The sequence below is a fragment of the Pipistrellus hanaki genome, assembly GCF_964339955.1.
Source record: "Pipistrellus hanaki genome assembly, chromosome: 7".
In the NCBI taxonomy this organism is placed as follows: domain Eukaryota; kingdom Metazoa; phylum Chordata; class Mammalia; order Chiroptera; family Vespertilionidae; genus Pipistrellus; species Pipistrellus hanaki.
In genome coordinates this window covers 28839066-28862083 of record NC_140509.1, presented here as the reverse complement: position 1 = coordinate 28862083, position 23018 = coordinate 28839066, and the positions used below count along the sequence as shown (strand labels likewise).

Sequence of the window (23018 nt, the reverse complement as noted above, 5' to 3'; positions counted from 1 at the left end):
GATGTTTAAAAGTATAAAAAGCCAGCTCCTCTCCATCAACATTATTTTCAACTCTGAAACTTGCTGTTTCCCCTTAACCCCCAAGAATTCCTTTACTGGTCTTAGATTTCTCCCTACCGGCAGAAATAATTGTCTTTTTTAAAATCCTTCTCTGCGAATACAATCCCATTTCTGAAAATGAAGCGTAAGCATTTTCTTTGTATTGCTAGCGGCAGAGATTTCATTCAGATTCCCCTCTTATTCAACAAATGGGCTCTGGAAGCTCTTAACAAGGATCCTCTTCATAGCTGGACATGAGACTGGGGAGACTGCATAAATACTCTCCAGCTATCTCCACGATGGAATAACAACCACATCGCTACACATAGATAGGTCTGTCAACAAGCATTAAGAATACTGTGATGAGCTAGCCTGCATGCTACCCTGAAGAATGTAGTTTTCCCTTGATGTGCATAGCTAAGCTCCATTATAACCAAAAGAAACTATGAGTGGGTATCCAGGGCAGGATGTGCACTGAAAATACACTTCCTGTCATGCAATTCATGCTCTCTCCCTTTGAGACACTAATGCAGACCAGTACACTAAATCTTGAGCATGATCATCAGGCAAAATGAAAAATAATGAACTTCCCCATCTGTGTAATACATTTTTGCCATTTGTTTTTAATGGAGTTTATCACCACTTGTTAACAGTGGGAAATAGGTAAACAGCATTTTATTTACTTCAGATGACATTTCTTTTTTTAATTTGCAACCAATAGCTAATTAAGCCAAATGAGGGGGCTGCAGAATGCGGTCTTTCCAGGGAAACAAATGCAAGCAGGATGTAATACACATTTCAGAGGAGACAGGGGTGGGGGGAGGGGGAGTGGAAATGAGTCCTTATAGACTAGAGCAAGGAAAAACACACAAGCTAAATCTGGGAAATAATGATAAGATTTATAATTTCAGGATTTAACAATCAAAGAAAATGTACCACTTTTTCTTGACAGAATAAAAAGTAAAAGTAAAAAAAGACAGTAGTTATGCTATATACGCAGATTTCTGTATTACTGAAATAGCCTCAAATGGAAAAAATAGAAAGGCTCTTTAGTAATAAACCACAATTTATACACAGCAGGATCCTGTCTAATACTTGAGAAAAAAAAGGGGGGGGGGAGGGACATTTTCATGCTATTACTCTATCAGTAAAAAGGACTAGGCTCAATTAGTGACACATGGGTAAATGTCTGATGTTACCTTTTGAATAACAACATTCAGAGTATTTTCATTAATAGGCAAAAGAGCGGCTAGTTTTACATAATTGGATGTTGAGCCTATACTGAAAAACAAACAAACAAACAAAAAAACTAGTTAGTGAAATTAAAAAAAATAAAGGTTTTGCCGAAACCGGTTTGGCTCAGTGGATAGAGCGTTGGTCTGTGGACTGAAAGGTCCCAGGTTCGATTCCGGCCAAGAGCATGTACCTTGATTGCGGGCACATCCCCAGTAGGGGGGGTGTGCAGGAGGCAGCTGATCGATGTTTCTCTCTCATCATCTATGTTTCTAACTCTCTATCCTTCTCCCTTCCTCTCTGTAAAAAATCAATAAAAATATTTTTAAAATAATAAAGGTTTTTAGACAGAATATTCACGAATGGGTTTTAAAAATTGTTCTCATTCATTGGACATGAAGTCAGGGGCGGTTTTGCTTGGCATAAATTCTGTTCTTTGTGCTCTTTTCCCCTAATTTGACAAATACTTTGCTCCCATGTAGAAAGTGTATCAGAAGCCTGAGTTCCTGGAGGGGAGCATAGCTGCTCGCTTTCTAACTTCCTACAAATACCACTTTGTACCTGAGCATAAAGGGCATAAGGAATCATGCCTACAAGCCTGAAGAGAAAGTGGCCCAAGAATTTTTTATCTTAGACACAATTTTGACCTCACCTGGTAATTAACATCTCAAGAAATTTAAAGAAAAATAAATTTAGTCTGTAATTACTTTTGAAGGAAATATGTATCATTTTTGGAAGGAAGATGCTTTATTTATTTATTTATTTTTTAAAGAAAGTATACTTAGGACACAATCAAGTGAAAAGTCCCAAAACAGGAAAAGACTGAAGGACCAGAGCAAGGAAAAAAATTGCTTGGAGCAGAATATTTTCCCTGGAGCAGGCCAAAGATCTCCCAATGAACTGCTGATTCTCTGAAGCTATGTCTTCAGTTTAAATATGAACGTCATGTCACAGCCCAAAAGAACACTGTCATTGGTATGATCCCTTCTTTCTCAGTATTCTTATTCAATTGGTCACAAAACCTCTATGGTTCTCTTTCATGAAGCCAATCCATGCCCACTGACACCAACTTAATAGTAACAGTTATTAAATACAGTCATCAGTTCTTCCCTATATTAACCTGGAGATTTAATACAATGCCAACAAAATTTCAAGAGTCTTTTTCTTTTATTTATTTAGAAATTGGCATGTTGATTCTAAAATTTACTTGGCTATCCAAAGGATCTAGATTAGCAAATCTAGACAAAAGGATCTAGCTTAGACAAAATAATTCAAAAGGATTAAAGTTAGAAAACACAAATTTTCTGATTTACAGGTTTACTCTAATTTGATTTTTTACAAAGGTTCCAAAGCAATTTAGTGGGCAAAGGAAAGTCTTGTTAACAAATCGTGTCAGAATAATTGGATATCCATTTGAAATATAGTGAGACCCAATGCCAGTGTAATATTGTACACAAAAATTAATTTGATATAACATAGATTTACATAAAAGCTAAAACTATAAGACTTATAGAAGATAATATAGAATAGCACCTTCATGACCTTGAGGAATAAGCAAAGATCTTTTATAGAGGACTCATAAAATACACACTATAAAAAGAGATATGAAAAACTAGATTTAACAAAATTAAAAACATCTGCTCAGCAAAAGATGCCATTAATAAAATGCAAGCCACAGACTGAGATAAAAGAATATATATGTATAAATGATAAACATATATTATATAAAACAAAAGACTTTTGTCCAGAATACTTTAGTTTCAAAACCACTTACAAAGCAAAAATAAAAAGATAACCTAATGTAAAAGGTAGAAAAGATTTGAACAAAGACTCCACAAGTGGATATAATATGGGCTATAAGAAGCTGAAAAAGTCCTAAACCTTATTAATTATTAGGAAAATGTAAATGGAACTGTTGGCAAGGATATGAAACACCGGAACTACTATAGATTATTGGTAAGAGTATAAAATGGTACAACAATTTTACAAAATTGTTCACAGTTTTGTTTTCTTTTGTTTTAAGTTAAAATACTCTAACTTGTCTTTAACATAGCATTTCCATTCCTAGGTATTTACTTGAGAGAAATAAAAATACTTGCCCATACAAAATTTTTACAAGAAATTTAAAACAGCTTTATTCTTAATAACAAAAAAACAAACCCCCACAATTTAAATGTCTAGTAATTGAAGAATAGATAAACAAAATGTGGTATATTGCTAGAGTAGAATAATACTCAGTAATATAAAAGAATTTACTACGAATACATACAACAATACGATTGCATGTCAAAAACAACATGTTTAGTGAAAATGGCCATAATGAAAAGTTATTCATTATATGATTCCATTTACTTGAAATTTTTAAACAGACAAAACACACGATGACAGAAATCAGAATAATGGTTGCCAAGAGGGATGGGGGTTGGCTGGAAGAGACAACTTTCTAGGGTGATGGTCATGTTCCATATCTTGATTATAATGTTGGTTACATAGATATATGCTGGTCAAAACTCAGCACATTGTTCACTGTGCATATCACCTTGTGTAAACTTCACCTCAATCAAAAGTTCACTGTGTGCCAGATACTGTCCTAGGTGTAATTTATCTTTCTTTCTTTCTTTTTTAATATTTTTTATTGATTTTTTATTTTTTACTGAAAGGGAGAGGGATAGAGAGTTAGAAACATCGATGAGAGAGAAACATCCGTCAGCTGCCTCCTGCACACCCCTTACTGGGGATGTGCCGCAACCAAGGCACATGCCCTTGACTGGAATCAAACCCGGGTCCTTTCAGTTCTCAGGCTGATTCTCTATGTCAGCCCTGATTCTGACATAACTCTGTAACAAAGCCAATTGTCAGCCCTGAAGCAGAGAGCAGTTGGGCAATTGGCTTTGTTACAGAGTTATGTCAGAATCAGGGCTGACCAAACTGGTCAGGGTGTAATCTTTCTTGATCCTCACAACATCCCATCCCCACTGTTAGATTAGGAAACAACAACTGAGGGTTCGACATTTCCTTCATGCATTTAAAAATACTGGATGAGCGCCTGGTGCTATGTCAGGCACTGTGCTGGGTACAGGGTATGCAGTGTAATTCAAGCACATAGTCTCCCTTCCCTTCTGAACTTACATAAAGATAAGATGGCCTCCATGTTCACTGCAGCATTAATTACAATAGCCAAGGTATGGAAGCAACCTAAATATCCACTGATAGATGAATAGAAAGAGAAGACGTGGTACATATATACAAGAGCATATTACTTAAGCCATAAAAAATAATGAAATCTTACCATTTGCAACAATGTGGATGGACCTAGAGGGTATTATGCTTAGTGAAATAAGTCAGACAGAGAATGACAAACACCATATGACTTATATTTAGAATCTAAAAAATAAATAAATAAATAAAACAGAAACAGCTCGTAGATATAGAGAACAAAAGAATGGTTGCCAGATGGAAGGGGATTAGGAGGATAGGTGAAAAAGAAGGGATTAAGAAGTACAAATTGCCAGATATTAAAATGTCAGGAGGATATAAATTACAACATGAGGAATATAGTCAATTATATTGTAACTAGAGGCCTGGTGCACAAAATTAATGCATTGGGGGGGGGGGGCAGGGGAAGGTTCCCTCAGCCCAGCCTGCATCCTCTCATAATCCAGGACCCCTCGAGGGATGTTGGGCCTAACCTGGCCATCAGTCATTCTTCTTGCAATCCAGGACTCTGGATGAACCAGTGACCATACTTTTCATTCAGGTGAAAGGCATCTTGCTATTGTATCAGCAGCTACATTTTTTTGCCTTGATTATAAAAAATAATAGATAACATGATCCTTCTGAAACAGTAGTACCATGTTCCCCATCTTATGGGTGGAAAAACTGAAGCAGAGAGCAGTTGGGCAATTGGCTTTGTTACAGAGTTATGTCAGAATCAGGGCTGACCACAAAATGTTCAAGCCAGAGTCCATGCATGTCATCGCTGTGTCATCCTGGTTTTTCAGTGTTAGAGTAGCCTTGCCAGGTTTTAATTTTTAAATCTAAGAGACTGTTCGCAATATATAGGGAGGGTCCCTAGCCCTGGTTGGTGCTCCGGGCCATCCGTGGGGCGACTGGAGAGCAGGGCGATTGGAGGTCTCCACTGGCACATGCCTTGGCTGGTGGCCTGGCACTGCTCACTGGCATCGCCCCCCAATCGCTGCTGCTGGTGCTGCATTGAACATCTGCTCCCCTGGTGGTCAGTGCGTGTCATAGCGACCAGTCATTCTGCTGTTCGATCGATTTGCATACTAGGGTTTTATTGTATAGGATAACTATGCATGGTGTCAAATGGGTATATTCTCAGGCACTTCTCCTCTCTGAGAAGATTATATTTGAGCTGCAGGACATGTCTAAGTTAACAAGGCTAGCCTAAGATGAAAGAAGAATAACTGTGGCAGAGGGAGAAATATATGATAAAGCCCTGAGGCCCATGCGAAAGATCTATGGGCTACGCAAAGCATACAACTGATGAGACAATTTTGTAAGTGCACAAGGACACTTGCAATTAATAATTAATTAATTGTAATAATTGCACAAGAACAATAGGCACAATCTAGGCATCTGGTTGAAAGGGGTAGCTAGCTAGCTTAATTAGGCAGGCTTAGGAAGTTTTAGGAATGAAAATGGTCTATGGGAAGGAATATATCATGGAAATTTGAAGGCACCAGGGTGTTTATCTTACTTGTACAGAGAATAAAGAAATGCCACAGGCAAATAGAAATACATCTGGCCTGTGCAATTAAATGGCCATAAACAGGGGTATCTAGGGCCTGAGCAATTAAAGTGGCCATAAGCTAGGCCAAAAGTAGCCCTGACCTGAGGAGCTGGGAGAGCCTGAAAATAAGGTTTTCTCTGCCATCACCACTGGGAGAGCTATTCGAGAAATCAAAAGTGACTCCAACCAACAAGATAAGGGGGTGAGAAAATGGGGGGCACCACATGGGCTTTGAGCTTTGAAAACTAACTCTATAGCAAAATGACCAATAAGAAGCAGTCAGGTTGAGACAAAGAACTACAGCCTACTTAATGCTTCAAGACAAAGAAAGCAACGGTCACCCTTCTCAGGGGCCCCTCTGTCCATCCAGAAGGGACAGGGTCTTGGGCTTAGAATTTAAAATTAGGTTTTAGAGGGAATGTCTACTTGCAATAAAGTTTCTGTCCTTTTCACCTATCACCTTTTGTCTATGGCTTCATTCTTCAAAACCATTGAGACAAGAACTGGGGAATTCAGTGCATTCCAGTTCAATTTTCACATTTCATAGTCACCTGGCTTTTGGCTAATCCTAGTGGAAGACCAGCATGGCAGGAATATAGTGAAGGAAAGGAAAAATAATGACTAGGAGGTGGTTAGGTGGGAGATGTACTAAGAGGCCAGGTCATGCAGGAGCCTGTGGGCCATGTTATGGGGTTTGGATACCATCCCAGGTGTAACGGAAGTTTCACTTATTTTAGCTGAAGGGTTTTAAGCAGACAAGTATCATGATCTGATTTACAATTTACACAGATCACTTGGCTTTGTGAAGAATGGTTTTGCAAACACTACAAATGTCATGTGGCCAGTAAATGGTAAAGATTCCTTTAGAGTCAGTGAAGCTTTCATCACACTTGAAATGATGAGCCACTCTCCAGCCACAATCAAGCCTTCAGAGGACTGTGCCTCTCACAGGGCTGACTGCAACCTCATGAGAGATGCTGAGCCAGAACTGCCCAGCTTTATCATGATAGGTCCTCCCTTCCTCCAATTGATGAACTGATGTAAACTCCACCTACAGCCAGACATTCCTGAGCACTGAACCACCAATCAGCACCTACCAAATATCCTAAGGACCGCCCCCCCCCCCCCCCCCCCATTGATTCCTAAGTCCCTAGGTCTCTAATCACAGGCCTTACATGAAACCACCAATCAGCGTGTGCTGAGTGCCCTAAGACCTGTCCCCTATCCTCCCCTTAAAAGTACTTGTACCCAGGCCCTGGCTCTCTTCCCTGCTCTCTTTCTGGAAGTATCCGGCAGTGGTACTCTTCTCTTCAATAAAGCCTGTGTCCTGGCATCCCAGTCTCCGGCCCCACTCTGTTTCATTTTTCAAATCAGTTCCAAATTCCTGACTCGAAGAAATGGAGAGGTTTAAAAATATTGTTTTTAAGCCATGAAGTTTAAGGTAATTTGTTATGCAGCAATAGATAACAAATATAGATTGCCATTTTCATTTCTCAAAAGGATAGTTCCTCCTTAGGTATACAGGATTCACTCTGTAACTTTATTTTGGAAGTTAGAAAGGTATATAACAAATGTTTCTAAACAGAAATTAGATCCTATTATTTCTAATAAAAAGAAACAAAAGTATCTATATTAAAAAAAAACAAATACAACTAATTTATATTTTGTAAAACCAATATACATTCCTATCCATTAGGAAAAATAACTTTGAGATACCAATGAATTTAATTAACAAAAATAATGCAAAGCAGAGATAAGGTTCATTCAAAATCCCTTTGTCAACCTAATTATGTGCACATACTGATTTATCATTTACCAAAGTCATATCTACAGAAATATATAAAAACCATGTGTATTACAGTTTAACAGAGACCATGTATACAGGCCCTTATAATGAATATGGATGAATTTAAAGTTATCATTATATTTCTACAGTTAAAGCTAATCATTTCTCCTTTCAGTACAACTGTAACCTAAATCTTTGATTCAGTCCACTAGAAGCTTATGATGGCTATTAATATTTTAATTTCCTTACTTTGAATTTCATACTATAAAACTGTATGGTTAAAACATAGACTCAGCTCAGTCCTATGCCCACTTCTTTCTTTAAAGTTTAACTTTTAAAATTAACTGACTGGCATCACAAAAGAAGTGAAAAACACAGTTTAATCTCCTAACAGTCCCCCCCCCCCCCCCTCAGTAATAGGCATTAGCATTTGTGCTTTAGTTCTAAGTTTTGCTATAGCAATGCTTATGATCTAATATGCATAATAATAATCCAACTTTTAGGATGTAGATAGGACCAGGAGCTTAGATAGAGGTTTTAAAAAGGACTTTATGGGTGAATTCAGCAGGGGATTAGCTGGACTCTGCCATCCCTAGTTTCTATGGTAAGATGTAACTTTTTTGCCCAGTACCTTATGATGAGGCTACACAGACCTTCTCTAATAGGGGATTTAACATTTATTGCTGTACTTTAAGAAGTTTTCTTCTACAAAGGCAGCCAGCTTTGTATCATGCACTGGGCATTTGTTAGCTGCTTTTAGCTTCGTCTATTCATAAAATGTCCTATTAGCTTAAGAGTGATTTGATTCACGCTTTAGTTTTTTATATAGTGCTGGTATCCAATAGATGCCGATGTGAAGAAATTGTGTTTTTTGCTCCAAAGAAGGGATTCAAAGTGCGTTGGCTCCTTTTTCTCGCTGCAGAAGCCTTTTCAGAGACTGTCAAAGGATCGCTGTTCTGGTCTGCAGGATACACGGACTAAACCTTGGGTGGACACTTCTCACATGAAGGATGAGCTAACACAAATTTTAAAGCAGTCCAAGGTTAGAAGGATACTATGGCAGTATAACTGAGAAATCATGAAGGCTAGGTTTAAAAGGAGTGGGCATGGAGACTAGAAATTGGCCAATCAGGGAGTCCCCTTCCGTTGCCTGGAGGACACTTTTATACAGCTACCTGAGGACAAATGGACAGAAGGTAATCAAATAGACTGACACCCTCCATGCAACTGTGGCATAAAAGCCTGACCCTTGTGTTCTACTTCTTTCCAGTTGAAGGAGTGCTCACTCTTTGGGTATTTTGCCTAGCCTCGGAATGTGGCTTAAGGACACACACAATGTCCAAGCTGGCTTCCCCGTCCCTCAATGTAATTTGAGTACTGATATCTCAAACCCTTTCACTAACTTCCTATCTATAATAATAAAAGCATAATATGGTAATGAGACTGGGCATCCTTCTGGATGTCCTTCCAGATGACCTTCCAGATGAAGCTGGGGCTGTGAGGGAAGCCTGGGCCCCAGGTGCCAGAGGGAAGTTAGTGCAGGCAGCTGGGAAGGGCAGCCTATTCTTGCACTAATTTCATGCATTGGGCCTCTAGTTGTTATATAATTCCATTTTATCTTCTCAACTTGCTTCAAACCCATCCTTAATATTGATCTTTTGTCCTATTTTGAAGTTCCCTTTGATAATGTTATCTTTGTCTCCTACCATGCAAACTGGAAAATGTACAATCAGGGGACATGAAGGTTAAAGCGGGCCAAAAGTCTCTCTAATAACACCACTGTCTCTTGTGGTGAACCCATAACAACAGGACAAAATAATTTTGCATTGCTGGAAGCCTGGATAAATAAAAAATTAAGTAACCATTCTATTCCTTGGTATGATAATGGTTTTCAGGAATCCAGAGTTAGTAAGATAACTCAAAATGGACTCAAATGAGTCACACATAAAAGGATTTATTACATCAAATCCTTTTACAATCATCATAGCAAGTCAATAAATTAGATTGTAATAAATCTAAATAGGAGGCTACAGCTTCAGCCTTTAGGATCCTACACACATCTGAGATAAATAAACAGGCACTTGTGTCATTATTAGCAAGAAATGACTTCTGTGAGAAATAACGAATAAGCACATTTCTTTTGAAGGTTATGAACATTGTTTAACATTGTGACTTACCAAGTGAAAAGATTAACATTTGTTTGGTTTCAAAATCTCTTTACTAAAACCCAGGAACTAGATCACCCTTAAAGCATGCCATTGTCTTTATCACCATATGGCTCAGATTCTGTCAGAGTTGGGGACCCTAATCCTTGTAAAACTAACTACATCTATATATTAGCTCCATAGGTATAAGCTCAAATGATGAATTTAAATAAATGCATTTACTCATTCATTCAATAAACATTTATTATATACTTACTGTACTCAGACTGTATGTTGCCAGTAAATTTAAGTATTAATATAATTTATCCCTGCCCTAGAAATGTATAGTCTGGTTGAAAGCAAGTAATATAATACTAGATTGTAGATACACACTGGAAATCATGGCTCCCCAGAGCTGGTGTAGCTAAAAGTGGAGGAAAGAGGAGGGCTTCTAAAAGTGAAAGAAAGGACTGAACAGAGTGTCAGAGAATGAACAAAAGATAAATGCAAGTGTTTGAGAAGTCTGATAGGGAGGACGAGAGTAGTAGTGCTCCCTGTGGGCTGAAGGGTAGCACAAACAAACAAACAAACAAATAAACAAAAAAGGAAGCCATTGGATGATTTTGATGAACTTAAGCAGATTGGTGTTGCTGGTGTAGTAAACAAAGTTAGTAAAACAGAATGAGAATGGAGACGTCAGCACAAGTGATGTTCAAGGCTTTTTAAGTGTTATAAGCTACAGAACTCTTTCTCCATAAATTTTTTTCTTGAGCCCCAATATGTTAATGCAAATCAGTGAACAGAAACTTTGATAGAGAAATAAAACATTTTTCACTGTTTACGTTTGAGCACAGTCTGAAAATCACTTCTATGAGAAGTGAGACAACAATACATGTTTGCACACGGAAGTACAGGAGTTGAATGTTAGCTTCATCACTTGGGATACAAGGTAGAGAGTGGGTTTAATGATGCTGGAAATGGGAGACTAGTGGACACAATTATTAGTACCTGGCAGAGGCCGAAAGCCAACTTGGAGAAATATATGAGCGTACAACTGGCCCAGGTGGATGGTTTATTAGATTTGCTATGTTAGAGAGGAGAAATCAAGGATACCTCTCAGTGTTCCACCTTCTATAACTAGGTTGGAGAATTCGGAAAACAGTAGATTTATATAGAAAATGTTGGAGTGTGGGGCAGGGACATGAACTGTAAATTTAGTTATGAGCAGAAAATTGAGCACTAGGAAATCTGACGTGCAGAAGAGAGGTACAACTAGGGGTCATCATTATCATCATCACCATGATCACAGGTACTGTTTAAGAAGTGCTTACCAAGTGCTTCCCACGTACTAGCTCAGGTAATCCTGACAACACTGCAAGGGGGATATTAAGAAGCAGCTAAGGTCTATAGAGTCTGAGTATCATGCTCAAGATCATACCACTAGGAAGCAAATGGTATATATAGGGTGTTTAGGTCAATCTGGCTTAAGCTGCCTGTTCTTTTTTTTCTTTTTTCTTTTTTAATATATTTTATTGATTTTTTTACAGAGAGGAAGAAAGAGGGACAGAGTCAGAAACATCAATGAGAGTGAAATATTGATCAGCTGCCTCCTGCACACGCCCTACTGGGATGTGCCCGCAACCAAGGTACATGCCCTTGACTGGAATTGAACCCGGGACCCTTCAGTCCGCAAGCCGACTCTCTATCCACTGAGCCAAACCAGTTTTGGCAAAGTGCCTATTCTTAACCATCACCAACTGACAGATAAAAGCTTCCAGGGAGCATGAAGACCACTGAATTCCAAGAGGCAGGGCGGACTGTGTCATAGGGTACAAGGAGAAACATAGGGATAGCTGAAAACACATATTCGATATTCCTTCTTAGAACTTGAACAAATATACATTCAAAAGCAGGTATGTAAGTAATGTGTGAAAAATTAGGGTCTCTGGCAAAAGAAAGTTATGGGGGAAATAGGTGTATTATAGAGTGCTTCACCCAGTTCAAGGTATTTAAATTCAAGATTTTATTTAAAAAAACAACAACAACACAATTCTGACAACACAAAAACATCTCCCATTACAATGACCACAGCCTTCTAGTTTATCCCATCTTAACTATCTCTATAGAAACTACAGAACAAAAACATAACACTTCAGAAAGGGCAAGTAAGCACAGATTAAGCAAGAAAACTTTGTACAGTATGTGACTTTTAAGAAGTGCTCCAACAGAAAATTTTTGTATTTTTTGTAAGACTGAAAAAAACATCCAATTATGTAATTCAATAACCCATACATAAAGAACCATAAGCTAAATTCCTCCTAAGTAGTGCCAAGAATATGCCCATCCAAAATAATTTAAAAAGCTTCCCTTGATCTGTCAATGAGGACTTTGCTAGGTCTCTTATGACTTAGTTTAGTGTTTAGCTTTGCCCTCTCAAATTTGAATATTATTTTTCAAAATGTTTAACATTTTCAAGCTCTTTGTAATTTATGATACTTGGGTATTCTCATTATGATGCTATATATGCACTGGTTAGTTTAACCTTTACTTCCAGCTGGTATTATATTGGAAAGGGCCATACTCCAGGTGGCAACTGCAAGTCCTTTTTATCTAGGTAAAGCTATGCACACTCAACATTGTACTCTATCAAACTGAATGTAAAAAGTGATGAACTAGTGTCTGAGTAATCATAATGGTGAATGTATTAATGGGCTCCTTTTGGTAAAAGTAAAGGCATTAAGGCTATGTAAATTAGCTTAATATAGTTAAACACTTCTTACTCCTGAATGGACTGTATGAAAGATTCCATTGAGGCCTCTATCCTGCACCTCTTAGTGATGGGCCCATAGCTTTATTAGACTAGGAGGATTTCTGATTGAATCATGGTGTCAGAAAGTCACAGAATTCTGCTCCCTGAGTGTTCTTACGTCCATCTCAAGTGACTGTTGCATACAATGTATGGCTAAAGTATCTAAAATGAGAAAGGCCTAGAATTTCAATGTGCTTATAGAACAGGTTTTGCTCCCGATTTGCTATACATCTTTATCTAAAAAATATCTGGCTGTGTGACAGAATCTAGACTTGACTTGTTTTCATTATAACCTGATAGTGAGGCTGTCTCCTGAGCATTTCAAAGTTGATGGGTGGCCACCATTACTCAACTCCCCCAAAAGCCAACAAAAACAACAACAAAACCCAAGAGTATTGCCAAATTTGGCCTCCATCAGTTAAAAAGAATACTATGAAATCTTTAATATAATAAATCATCTCAAAGTCTTTTAGAAAGAAGCAGTTATATATTTTTATGATCAAGAAAACTATCCTGATTATATTTGTTTCCCAAATAATCTTTGCTTTCTGCAAAATAGTACCATAAGGCTCAACCTTCATATTTAAGGTACTAAGGAAAGTTTTGACAAATAAACAATATCCGAGTGGTACATGAACATCTGGTTGAAATTATAAATGCACAAAGATTAAAGGGCAATGACACTTTATGAGAAAACTTGAAAATAATGGAGTTGTAATTAGATATATAACTGAATTTTAAGAGATTTAAGGTATTGCATTAGATTCTTTGCTGCCAGTGATTGAATCTATAGCTTAAAATTTTGAATACATCATATTTTTTAACAATGGATTATTTCAGCTTCTTTCTATCCCCTCAAAAGAAACAGAGATTCTCCACAGTGAGATTATTGAGTCAATTACATTTCAACAAGCAATTCGGAGAAAGATCCCAGTATGGCACTTCAAAACTATCCCGAACATCGGCTTCAAATGCCAGTTTTCACACAACTAGCCAAGATAACTCTCAGAGGCAGTACCAAATCACTTGTTCATCAGAAAGCTCTCTCAAATGTTTCTATTTTTCCAGGTGGGGAATATTAAAGCATCAATCAAAACTCACCAGGGAAGTCAAATATAGGAGTCTGATCAATTACAAAATACCCACAGCAGCAATAGGGTCCTAACTCACAACCTTGATAAAATACTGTAGCCACCAGTCAATATTTTATATTTTTAAAACACTTCCCTGAAGTTTCCACACACACACACACACACACACACACACACACACACAAATACAAATGATACATTTTGAAAATTTTCTCTTTTTGTTTTGTTAGAAACCATTAAACCCAAATACAGTAAAGCAGGTATAGCATTTCACATACTGCTATTTCACATTTAAAATGGAGTGGGGCCAATTTAATTTAACCTAGTACATATTCCATAGTCAACTATATGAGTATTAACCCGAGTATAATTAAAAGTAAAATCCCAGTGTTTTATAATTTCTTCTCCTAGCCACTCTTAGGTTTGCAAGATCATCTACTCAGAGCTAGTAAAGCAAAATTAACATAGCACAAGAGAAATCCAATAATCTCTCACATTGTTCATTACCACTACCACCTACAACCAGCTCCTTCCCACAAGCATCAAAAATTAGCATAGCCTATCTGGAAGAGAATCAGGATGGTTCCAAAACCAGGTGCAATCTATTCTCCAGTCGATTACCTGGGGAGAACCCAAATGACACCAAACTTTTTATTTTTAACTAAAACCATCCCAACCATTTTTTATAACCAGAAATGAAAAGTGAAACTAGACCTGTCTTATCTTGCCTTTTATGTTCCTCATATTTGCAGATATTTCTATATAAAACAGGGACATTGGAAACCTGGGAAAGCCAAAATGGGCAAGAGGAATGTAATTTCTTGTGACTATTTCAGTTTCCAAATATTATTAGCATATATATCTATATAATACAATATTCATTGAATACTTGAAATGAAAGCGAGTCTGAATTGAAGTGTATTTTACGTATAAAGTACACCCAGATTCTTAAGATTCAATAAAAAAAAATATTGTAAAAATGTTGCATTAATATTAAAAAATAGAATTATGTGTTAAAATGTCAACTTTTGAATATAGTGAGTTAAATGTAAGTCAGTACTCATTTGTCATCAATTCTTCAACTTTGAGGAAAAAGTTGTATAAGAAATCCACTTTGCCATAGGCTAATTGATATGAACAAAAGTTCCTACAGTATTGCAATGTTATATAGAAATGACATTGAACAGGACAATGTTATTTGAGGACCTGCTGTATTATTAAAATTTCACTTATTTTTATTTCATTAATATGGCTACTAAGATATTATCCTATATAATAAAAGCCTATTAGTCATCTGGTGAGCCATTCAACCAATCAAAGCATAATATGCTAATTATATGCTAAGGCTGCTCAACCGCTCTCTGTGATGTGCACTGACCAGCAGGGGAAGGCGCTCTGACTGGTAAATCAGCTTGCTACTGGGGTCTGGCTGATCAGGACTGAGTGAGATGGGCTGGACACTTGCTGTAGCCCTCCCATGGTTCCTCCCCAGCTGGCTAACCTCCTGTATCCCTCACCAACCCCATCATGCACTGGTGTGGTCCCTTGGCCTGGCCTGTGCCCTCTCGCAATCCAGGACACCAGGTGATGAACAATATGAGAGATTATTGGATGTTGGAGAGCTGGCTTTGGCTCAATCCTGCAGACCAGGCTGAGGGACCCCAATGGTGTATGAATTCATGCACTGAGCCTCCAGTAATTACATGTGTGGCTTGCATTTATGGCTTACATTATATTTCTACTGGACAACAATGATTCGGACAATAAATACTATAACATGTAGCAAACCTTGTGGGAAAGTCTATTTTCCTATTTGGCTCAAAACTTGTAAAACCTTTGCAACAGAACATAAAACAGTTTTATATGCATGTTTCATGCTGAAGAACACGCAGCTTTCCATATTCTAATGAGGGGCATCACTCAAGAGTGTTTGGATTGTAAACAATGATGGGAAGGGAGGCTTTGGTGGAAAAAAGCTTAAACTATTCAAGTCTTACAAATATCTATTATATCAAAACAACCTATTGGAAAGTACATTTGATTTTTAAAATGATAGCTTATAGAGAAAAGTTCAATTATTTGCTTTAGTATTCGGGGAAAAAATGTTGAGGAAAAAAACAGGCCCAGATTGATAGACATGTTATTAAAGCAGTGTTTACCAGAATTCCTTGAGGTAGGGATAAATTAATTTAAGATTGCTATTATGGGTTTCTTGGAATGCATTTCAGAGTAGTTTAGTAAAGAGAGCTGACAGTCCTTTCTGGAACAAACCCGGTCATTCAACTCAAGTTAATTCTCATAAACAGGACCTACTTTCTGCTGAAAGTGACAACACAGTTGAAAAATTGCAATGCTGGTTACGTATCAAGATACTTTAAAAAAGTTAAAACTTTTTAAAAGGCATAAAACCTAGTATTGCTTTCACTTGATACTGTCTTAGATTATTACCAATAGACAATTTTGAGGTCGATTTTCAAGATCTATGTTACACTTGTAAGCAATTTATAGTCGACTTTTAGGAATCAGTATGCAAATAAATTAGACCAAAACACAGGTACTCCTGTGACAATTAGGATAAAGAATCTAAATTTGTGCTTTTGATGTTCTAAGGCTTTGAACTCATAGAGCTTTGATATAATGCTTAACAAACATATATTTTTAACTATTATAAATAATCTCTTAATCACAGGAAATTAATCCAAGAGAATGCATATCTGTTCTAAAGAGTTAATACTTTTATTCTGGAAATAATTTAAAAAATAATTTTGTCAAATGTTCTCTATTTTATCTAGAACAAGTGTTTGCATGATCAATAACCAACTTTATGTCAAACCATAAATGCACAAAGATAATCAGAATAATTACTAGTCATACCTTATTATGAGTCTGAGTCTGTCCAACCAGTATGAGGATGTTGGATGAGATGATAGACAGGCAGAAGTTAATTAGAATGATGGACCTCTCAGAGCGTATGTACCTAGCCAAAGAAAGAAAGAGTGTCCAACTTTAAAATTCAACAGAAAGATAAAGAATTCTGTATTATGCAAATCGGTGAAATTCATCCAGAAAAAGAAACACTAAAATAGTGCCTTTACAAGAGAAAAAAAACACACACATAAAAAATAGTTTAAAAAATTAAAATTATTTTTAGAGACCCAATTTTATACTGGCATGGCATGTCCTACGGTTCTTTAGAACTTTTTTTCTTCTTCTTTTGAAATCGGTAAGGACAACATGATAGGGTCCAAGTTGCACAACTGTCATCAATATAGTTGTTTTTTTTTTTTTCTACTATAAATAAATTTTTTTGCAAATATGTTAATTAGTATAATTACCTTTACAAATATGTATGTACATTATATGTTAAGTATTATCATATAAATCAACCAATAGAAACTCTGAGAACCGAAGGAAAAACCACAGATTCTGAAGTCTCCTTTGCTTACTAGACAGATTCCATTACTCTCATAAAACCATGAACACTTTCATCCACCATTTCATCCACTCAAGTATTTTTATGTAGTCAGCCTGCTACTTCTTAAATCTTATTTTTCCTGAATAACTGTTCAAAAAGAAACCCACACTGAAGCTTTAGTTCTAAAAACTAATCTAATCTACAAATAATAATTCACATTAGGCTGGAAAATTACTTGACATCTGCCATCTTTTACCCTTATGAAGAAGTGCTTGTAGACAGTCTGTCATATAATTTGTAAGTGCATCAAGATTGTAAGCCATGGAGAAAACTGCTTAGACTCAAATGTCCTCCCAGCTGTTTACCATGAATGGTAACACATTTTGCTTTACTGTACCCCACTGTAAATCACTGAATGACAGTAGCAAACAGATACACTTGTAGTTGCTATGTGTTCAATTTGTATTAGCACATGAAATCACTTTTCATAGTAGGCGTGGACTTCCCTGTGCAGTGTTAGATGGGGTGCTGGAGATCTGGAGCCACTCTTGGGAAGATAAAACCAATCAAAGTTGTTTCCCTATGTCTCGGAGGAACATTTAGAAAGAAGCCCCCACATTCCATCCCACATTTCAGAGGAGAAACAAACAAAAACAGCGCGCACGCGCACACACACACACACACACACACACACACACACACACACACACTTCTACTTGTATTTTAACTTTCCTTACAAAACAAACCCAAATAGGGCTAACCCAGGTCAATTTTGTAATGGCCTCAAGATTGGCTTAACCTTGTCCTTGCATCATCAGTATCTAAAACATGGAATAAACCACTACTGGGATGCTGAAAACGTCATCAAATATTGAGAGTTTTATTATTATCAAGTTTTGATAGAACCTTTCAGGTATCTTGGTAATTCTTAAGTTATTGTAATAAGTGATTTTCCTGGATTAAAGAAAACTTTACTATGAATTAATTAATGCTGTACCTCTTTGACACACTTTACATATTTATCTTGGCAGTGTTTGTATTAGTGTTGTGATATGCATTTAGGGTGAAGAGAAGGTGGAAATGATGCCTGAACTCTAAGTGCTGATAAGTAGAAACTTAGTTCTCAATACTATGGTATCCTGACCCTTCATTTTCCTGAAATGGCATTCAGACAACTGTGGGAGAGAAAGTTGACTTCTTCCCAGCCTTTGTCCATCTTGGTCTTTTATTAGCATTACAATGGCTACTTTTATTAGCATTACAATGGCTAGATTACAATGGCTACTTAAACCCTGGATTCTGTTGTCTACAATGCTATGCCTAGACCAAGCATGTCTTCAATTTTGTGGGATTGGCCATATTTTATCAGACTGTCATATTCTGTCAATGCTTTATTACCAGATAATTCCTTCACAGGAAAACTAAGCCAATGGACCATGAGTATATATATATTTTATTTTTATTTAAAGGACACATCTTTAAATATATATATTATTGATTTTTTTTTACAGAGAGAAAGAGAGAGGGATAGAGAGTTAGAAACATCAATGAGAGAGAATCATTGATCAGCTGCCTCTTGCACACCCCCTACTGGGGATGTGCCCGCAGACAAGGTACATGCCCTTGATGAGAATCGAACCCAGGACCTTTCAGTCTGCAGGCTGATGCTCTATCCACTGAGCCAAACTGGTGTCAGCATAAAGGATACGTTTTAAAAAATATATGTTTTCATTAATTTCAAAGAGGAAGGGAGAGAGAGAGAGATAGAAACATCAAAGATGAGAGAGAATCATTGGTTGGCTGCCTCCTGATATTGAACCAGCAACCTGGGCATGTGTACTGACTGGGAATCAAACCATGACCTCCTAGTTCATAGCTCAATCACTGATCCATGCCAGCTAGGCTGAAATTTTTAATATATTTGACAATTTAATATCCTGGACAATCAATATTGTCTGCAATGGAATAAAATATATAACAGGAAACAATGATTTTTTAAAAAAGAATGTTAAATGAAATGACCTTTCCTTATTAAATTGTAAATAATTTTTCAACTAAATTATTTTTTACCTTAAATAAAAGATAAGTAAAATCCTAGACTGGCTACTTTTTGCAATTTTAATATTGTATTTTTTCCAGAAAATAATACATAATTATTTATTTATTAATATAACTTTTAGTATATTTTAAACAATAAAAAATGTTTAACATTAATAAATTTAAAACCCATTAGGAAGTTTGGCCATTTGGTTATGTACTGGTTTATTTTGAGAGTAGATATAAATGTCACAGGTCTAATTTTAATAGAAAAATCTTTGAGAAATACTAAATTTTCATATTAAGCACTTGTAATTTCAAAAATTATATAAATATTTTTTTGTATCACATACTCTTGTTTACATCTGTCAAAATCAGACTTATTCAAACCATTCAACCAAAGACCTTTTCAGAGCATTGAGGTATAATGTTGTGCATTAATATTATAGAAGACTTTACTTATTGTCTGTGGCATACTGAAAGCATGTGCTTAAATATAAGAATTTAGAAACCATATTTTTACAACAGAGAAATTAATTTGACTATCAAATCCTCAAGCTCAACAGTATTTGGGATAGAAACCACACAAAGACTAAAGTTGGGGTATAAGAATACCATGCTTGGGGATAAACCACTTGTTGGAGGTTATCATCACTTGAATTGGAAAAAAAGTGTATGTGTGTTTTGTTTATTTTCTTATCACGAGCAAATAGGTAATTATTTATTATCGTGCTTATTGATCATAGCTCCATGATAGCAATTATAACTGTAAAAAACTACTTTGTCAGTAAATAAATAAACAAAGACATAGTAATGGTTATCATATTCACCGATTTAACTTGGAAAAACAGAGCATTGCATTTCAATTGGATTTATTGATTACATACCTCCATAATGCTGCATAGACAATTGCTAGGGTGATCAAGGCCAAGCAAGAAAGGCCACTGCCTACTATTAGGGTAACTGAAGGTGTACCAGAGGATTCCATGATCTGCAAGTTAAACAAAAGAAACAACAAAAAAAGAATCTTAAAATAACTTCAAACTCAGCAAAACTATCCTGACAGTCAAAAATAGCCAAGAAGATAGTTGTTATAGTTACCAGATAATTACCCAGTAATCACTCTGTTCCCATATTCTTAATCTCTCTAAAATGACTAATTACAGCTCACCCACCCTAATGTGAAGAAATAAATGCCTGAGAGTTTAAAATGCTTGATAATGACAATTACCTACTCATGGCTTTCTAAAATAAAGAACTAAAACTACAACTTGGGTAACATTCACATGGGAAGCTTTCTCCAGCTAAAATTTGAATCAGCATTCATTTTTCTTGGCCTAATTATAGTTCAGTTATTTCACAATATGTTTTTTTTTTTTTTTTTTTTTTTAAGTAAAATGTACTTTGATCCTCCCATTTACAACTCATTATGTGACCTGAATCTGGTATCTAAATATTGAAAGATTTTCAAACTTTCTGACTTTTCTCAACTTCATTCTAAGTCAAGTATTCTCTCATTTAATTTCACTTCCTTGGTCTCTAAGGATATAAGAAAATCAAATTTGAAATGCAAGACTTTACAATATGTTCTGAGATTTTTTTCTATGAACAAAATATTCAGGGATAATTTACAGTGCCAGTATCAGTCTCTAAATACATGACCTTGAAAAATAAGCCTATATCTTTAAAAAAAATATATCAAGAATACAAGCAGTAATAAAATTAGAGGTTTATTTTATAGATACTAGCATGATACTAACTAATGAAAATATGTTGCTTTTCATATTTTTAATTGAAACATTGAAAGTTTGATGAAATGCACTTTAAGATAAACTGTGTTCCAAATCCTAGACATGCACATTAAATCATAATAGACTGTGGGGTTTTTGTTATTATCAAAATAAGTAAGAAGAGTAATGCATATTCAGGCCACATTTTAACAAGCAAGTCACACTTATTTTTCAGTATTTCAATTTTTGAAATAATTCTTCAAATACATTTGATGAGGATATTATTTTTTCTTTTAGACAGTTTATACAGCTGTCAATTTCAGAAACTAGTTTTATAAACCTATATACTTTTAAGAAATGGTCTTATAGTTTTTGACATTCCATGCTTTCCGAAAAACTTCATTTAATTTTTAAAAAAATAAATATCCAAGGACACCCCCAGAAAGCCCATACTGAAAATATTCAATGCAGATATGCTATGTGTTGGCTGTAGTGTTGGGGGTCTTCATTCTACTACTACCAACAGTGTCCTCACAAATTCCCCAGAACAGCTTTCCAGGTCTAAAATAAAGGTTAAGTTGGCAATTATTTTTATTTGGAAGTTTGCAGCATACTAGTAATATGACTGGAGTACATTCTCATAACTATACTGCAGAAATTTCAAGTTAGAAGGCATAAAATTGACTAGAATTTAGTTATAGCACACCAAGTACAATTCCTTTCACCAAGCTACGGTAGCTGAGGAGACGAGCCCGATTTTGCCACCCTGCAAACATTTTCTATTTCCCCATTAAAATGCAGTTCCCTGGAGAAAACACTTGCCACAACGTCCCTGCCTTTGCATTAAAGCCGTGTTTTCCCTTTGTTACTTACTATTTCTCTAGGTTGCTGAGCCAAAATGGCGAAGGTAGAGAGACGATCACATAAGCATTTCGTATGGGATGCATCGGTAAGCACAGTTTTACATCCCTGGGTGGACCACGTTCCCAAAGACTCGTTCCTGCAAAGGCGGGGAGGGGAGATCGGGATAAATACGCCTGACGGCCAAATCCGTAAAGAAGAAAATGCAGTTTAATTAAGAGAATCGTCTACTGTAATTCCCCGTACAGGAAAAAGAAAAAAAAATCTACTTGTTGTTGAACAGGACGTAATTTAGATGCATCTCCAGTTATGCAAAGCGAGAGTGTTTGAAAAAAAAAAAGCAAGCAGGCAAAGAGGTGCAGCGTGCGTTCAGAGAGCTGTCCAGCGCCCTGGGTGCTGAAACCGGGACTAGCTCTGTCCAGCCCCCTGCGAGGAACAGCAGAGGCAGCGGCAGCGGCGGCAGCACGAGGAGCCGCCAGAGCATTGGCAGCCACTTCCTATGCTCATCGGATCATTTAAAACACTCAGAGTGTAAGGAGGCTTTTCATAGCAGTTCGGATTCCCATCCTGTATTTTTTTGGATAGTGAATGCTTGCTTTTAAAATGCGGATTTCTCCGAAAAGCCTGCCTAAAAGGTTAGATAGCTTGAGTCGGATATAGAATCTTCTCCGCTGCTGGTTAGGGATTTTTTCCTTCCTTTAGAATTAGCTGCTGTGAAAAATTCACCCTGGAAACGGGAAACAGCAGCAGCGGCATCAGCTGGTTCCGATTCTCATAGCCTATGCCTGGTATCTAGGGGAGGGGTGAGTTTCAGACATAAGCTTTCCACTCCATACTTCACGCAGCCCAAAGCATCTCTGAAGCTCTTAACATTTCTTCCCCTGTCCCGCACACTTTGCCCTGGGGTTGAAGCAGTAAGCTAACCCCAAGTAGGCTAGAACATTTAGATGAATACCCACCCCCAAAGTCTGATAGGATGGGGAAAGAGGGCCTGTTTCAATTTTCTCTTTGATACAGTCATTGAAAATTCTAAAGCATATGGTTTATTTCCCACCTCAGCAGAACAATAAAAATGGTATGGACATATACCTTAGTAGGGAGGGAAGTGAGGAGAGAACCT

At 36.7% G+C, this 23018-nt stretch overlaps 1 protein-coding gene across 7 annotated transcripts in view; it reads right to left on the bottom strand.

Annotated features, from left to right (window-relative positions):
* ADGRB3 (adhesion G protein-coupled receptor B3) overlaps positions 1–23018 on the bottom strand; it is a 687259-nt gene that overhangs the window by 129578 nt on the left and 534663 nt on the right. For all 7 annotated transcript variants that reach the window (XM_084890389.1, XM_084890391.1, XM_084890392.1 and 4 more), the window contains 3 exons: positions 21911–22037; positions 20195–20298; positions 16730–16832 (listed from right to left, as the gene is read on the bottom strand). In XM_084890389.1, the coding sequence (XP_084746515.1) occupies positions 16730–16832; positions 20195–20298; positions 21911–22037 (334 nt within the window). The remainder of the gene's footprint in view (positions 1–16729; positions 16833–20194; positions 20299–21910; positions 22038–23018) is intronic.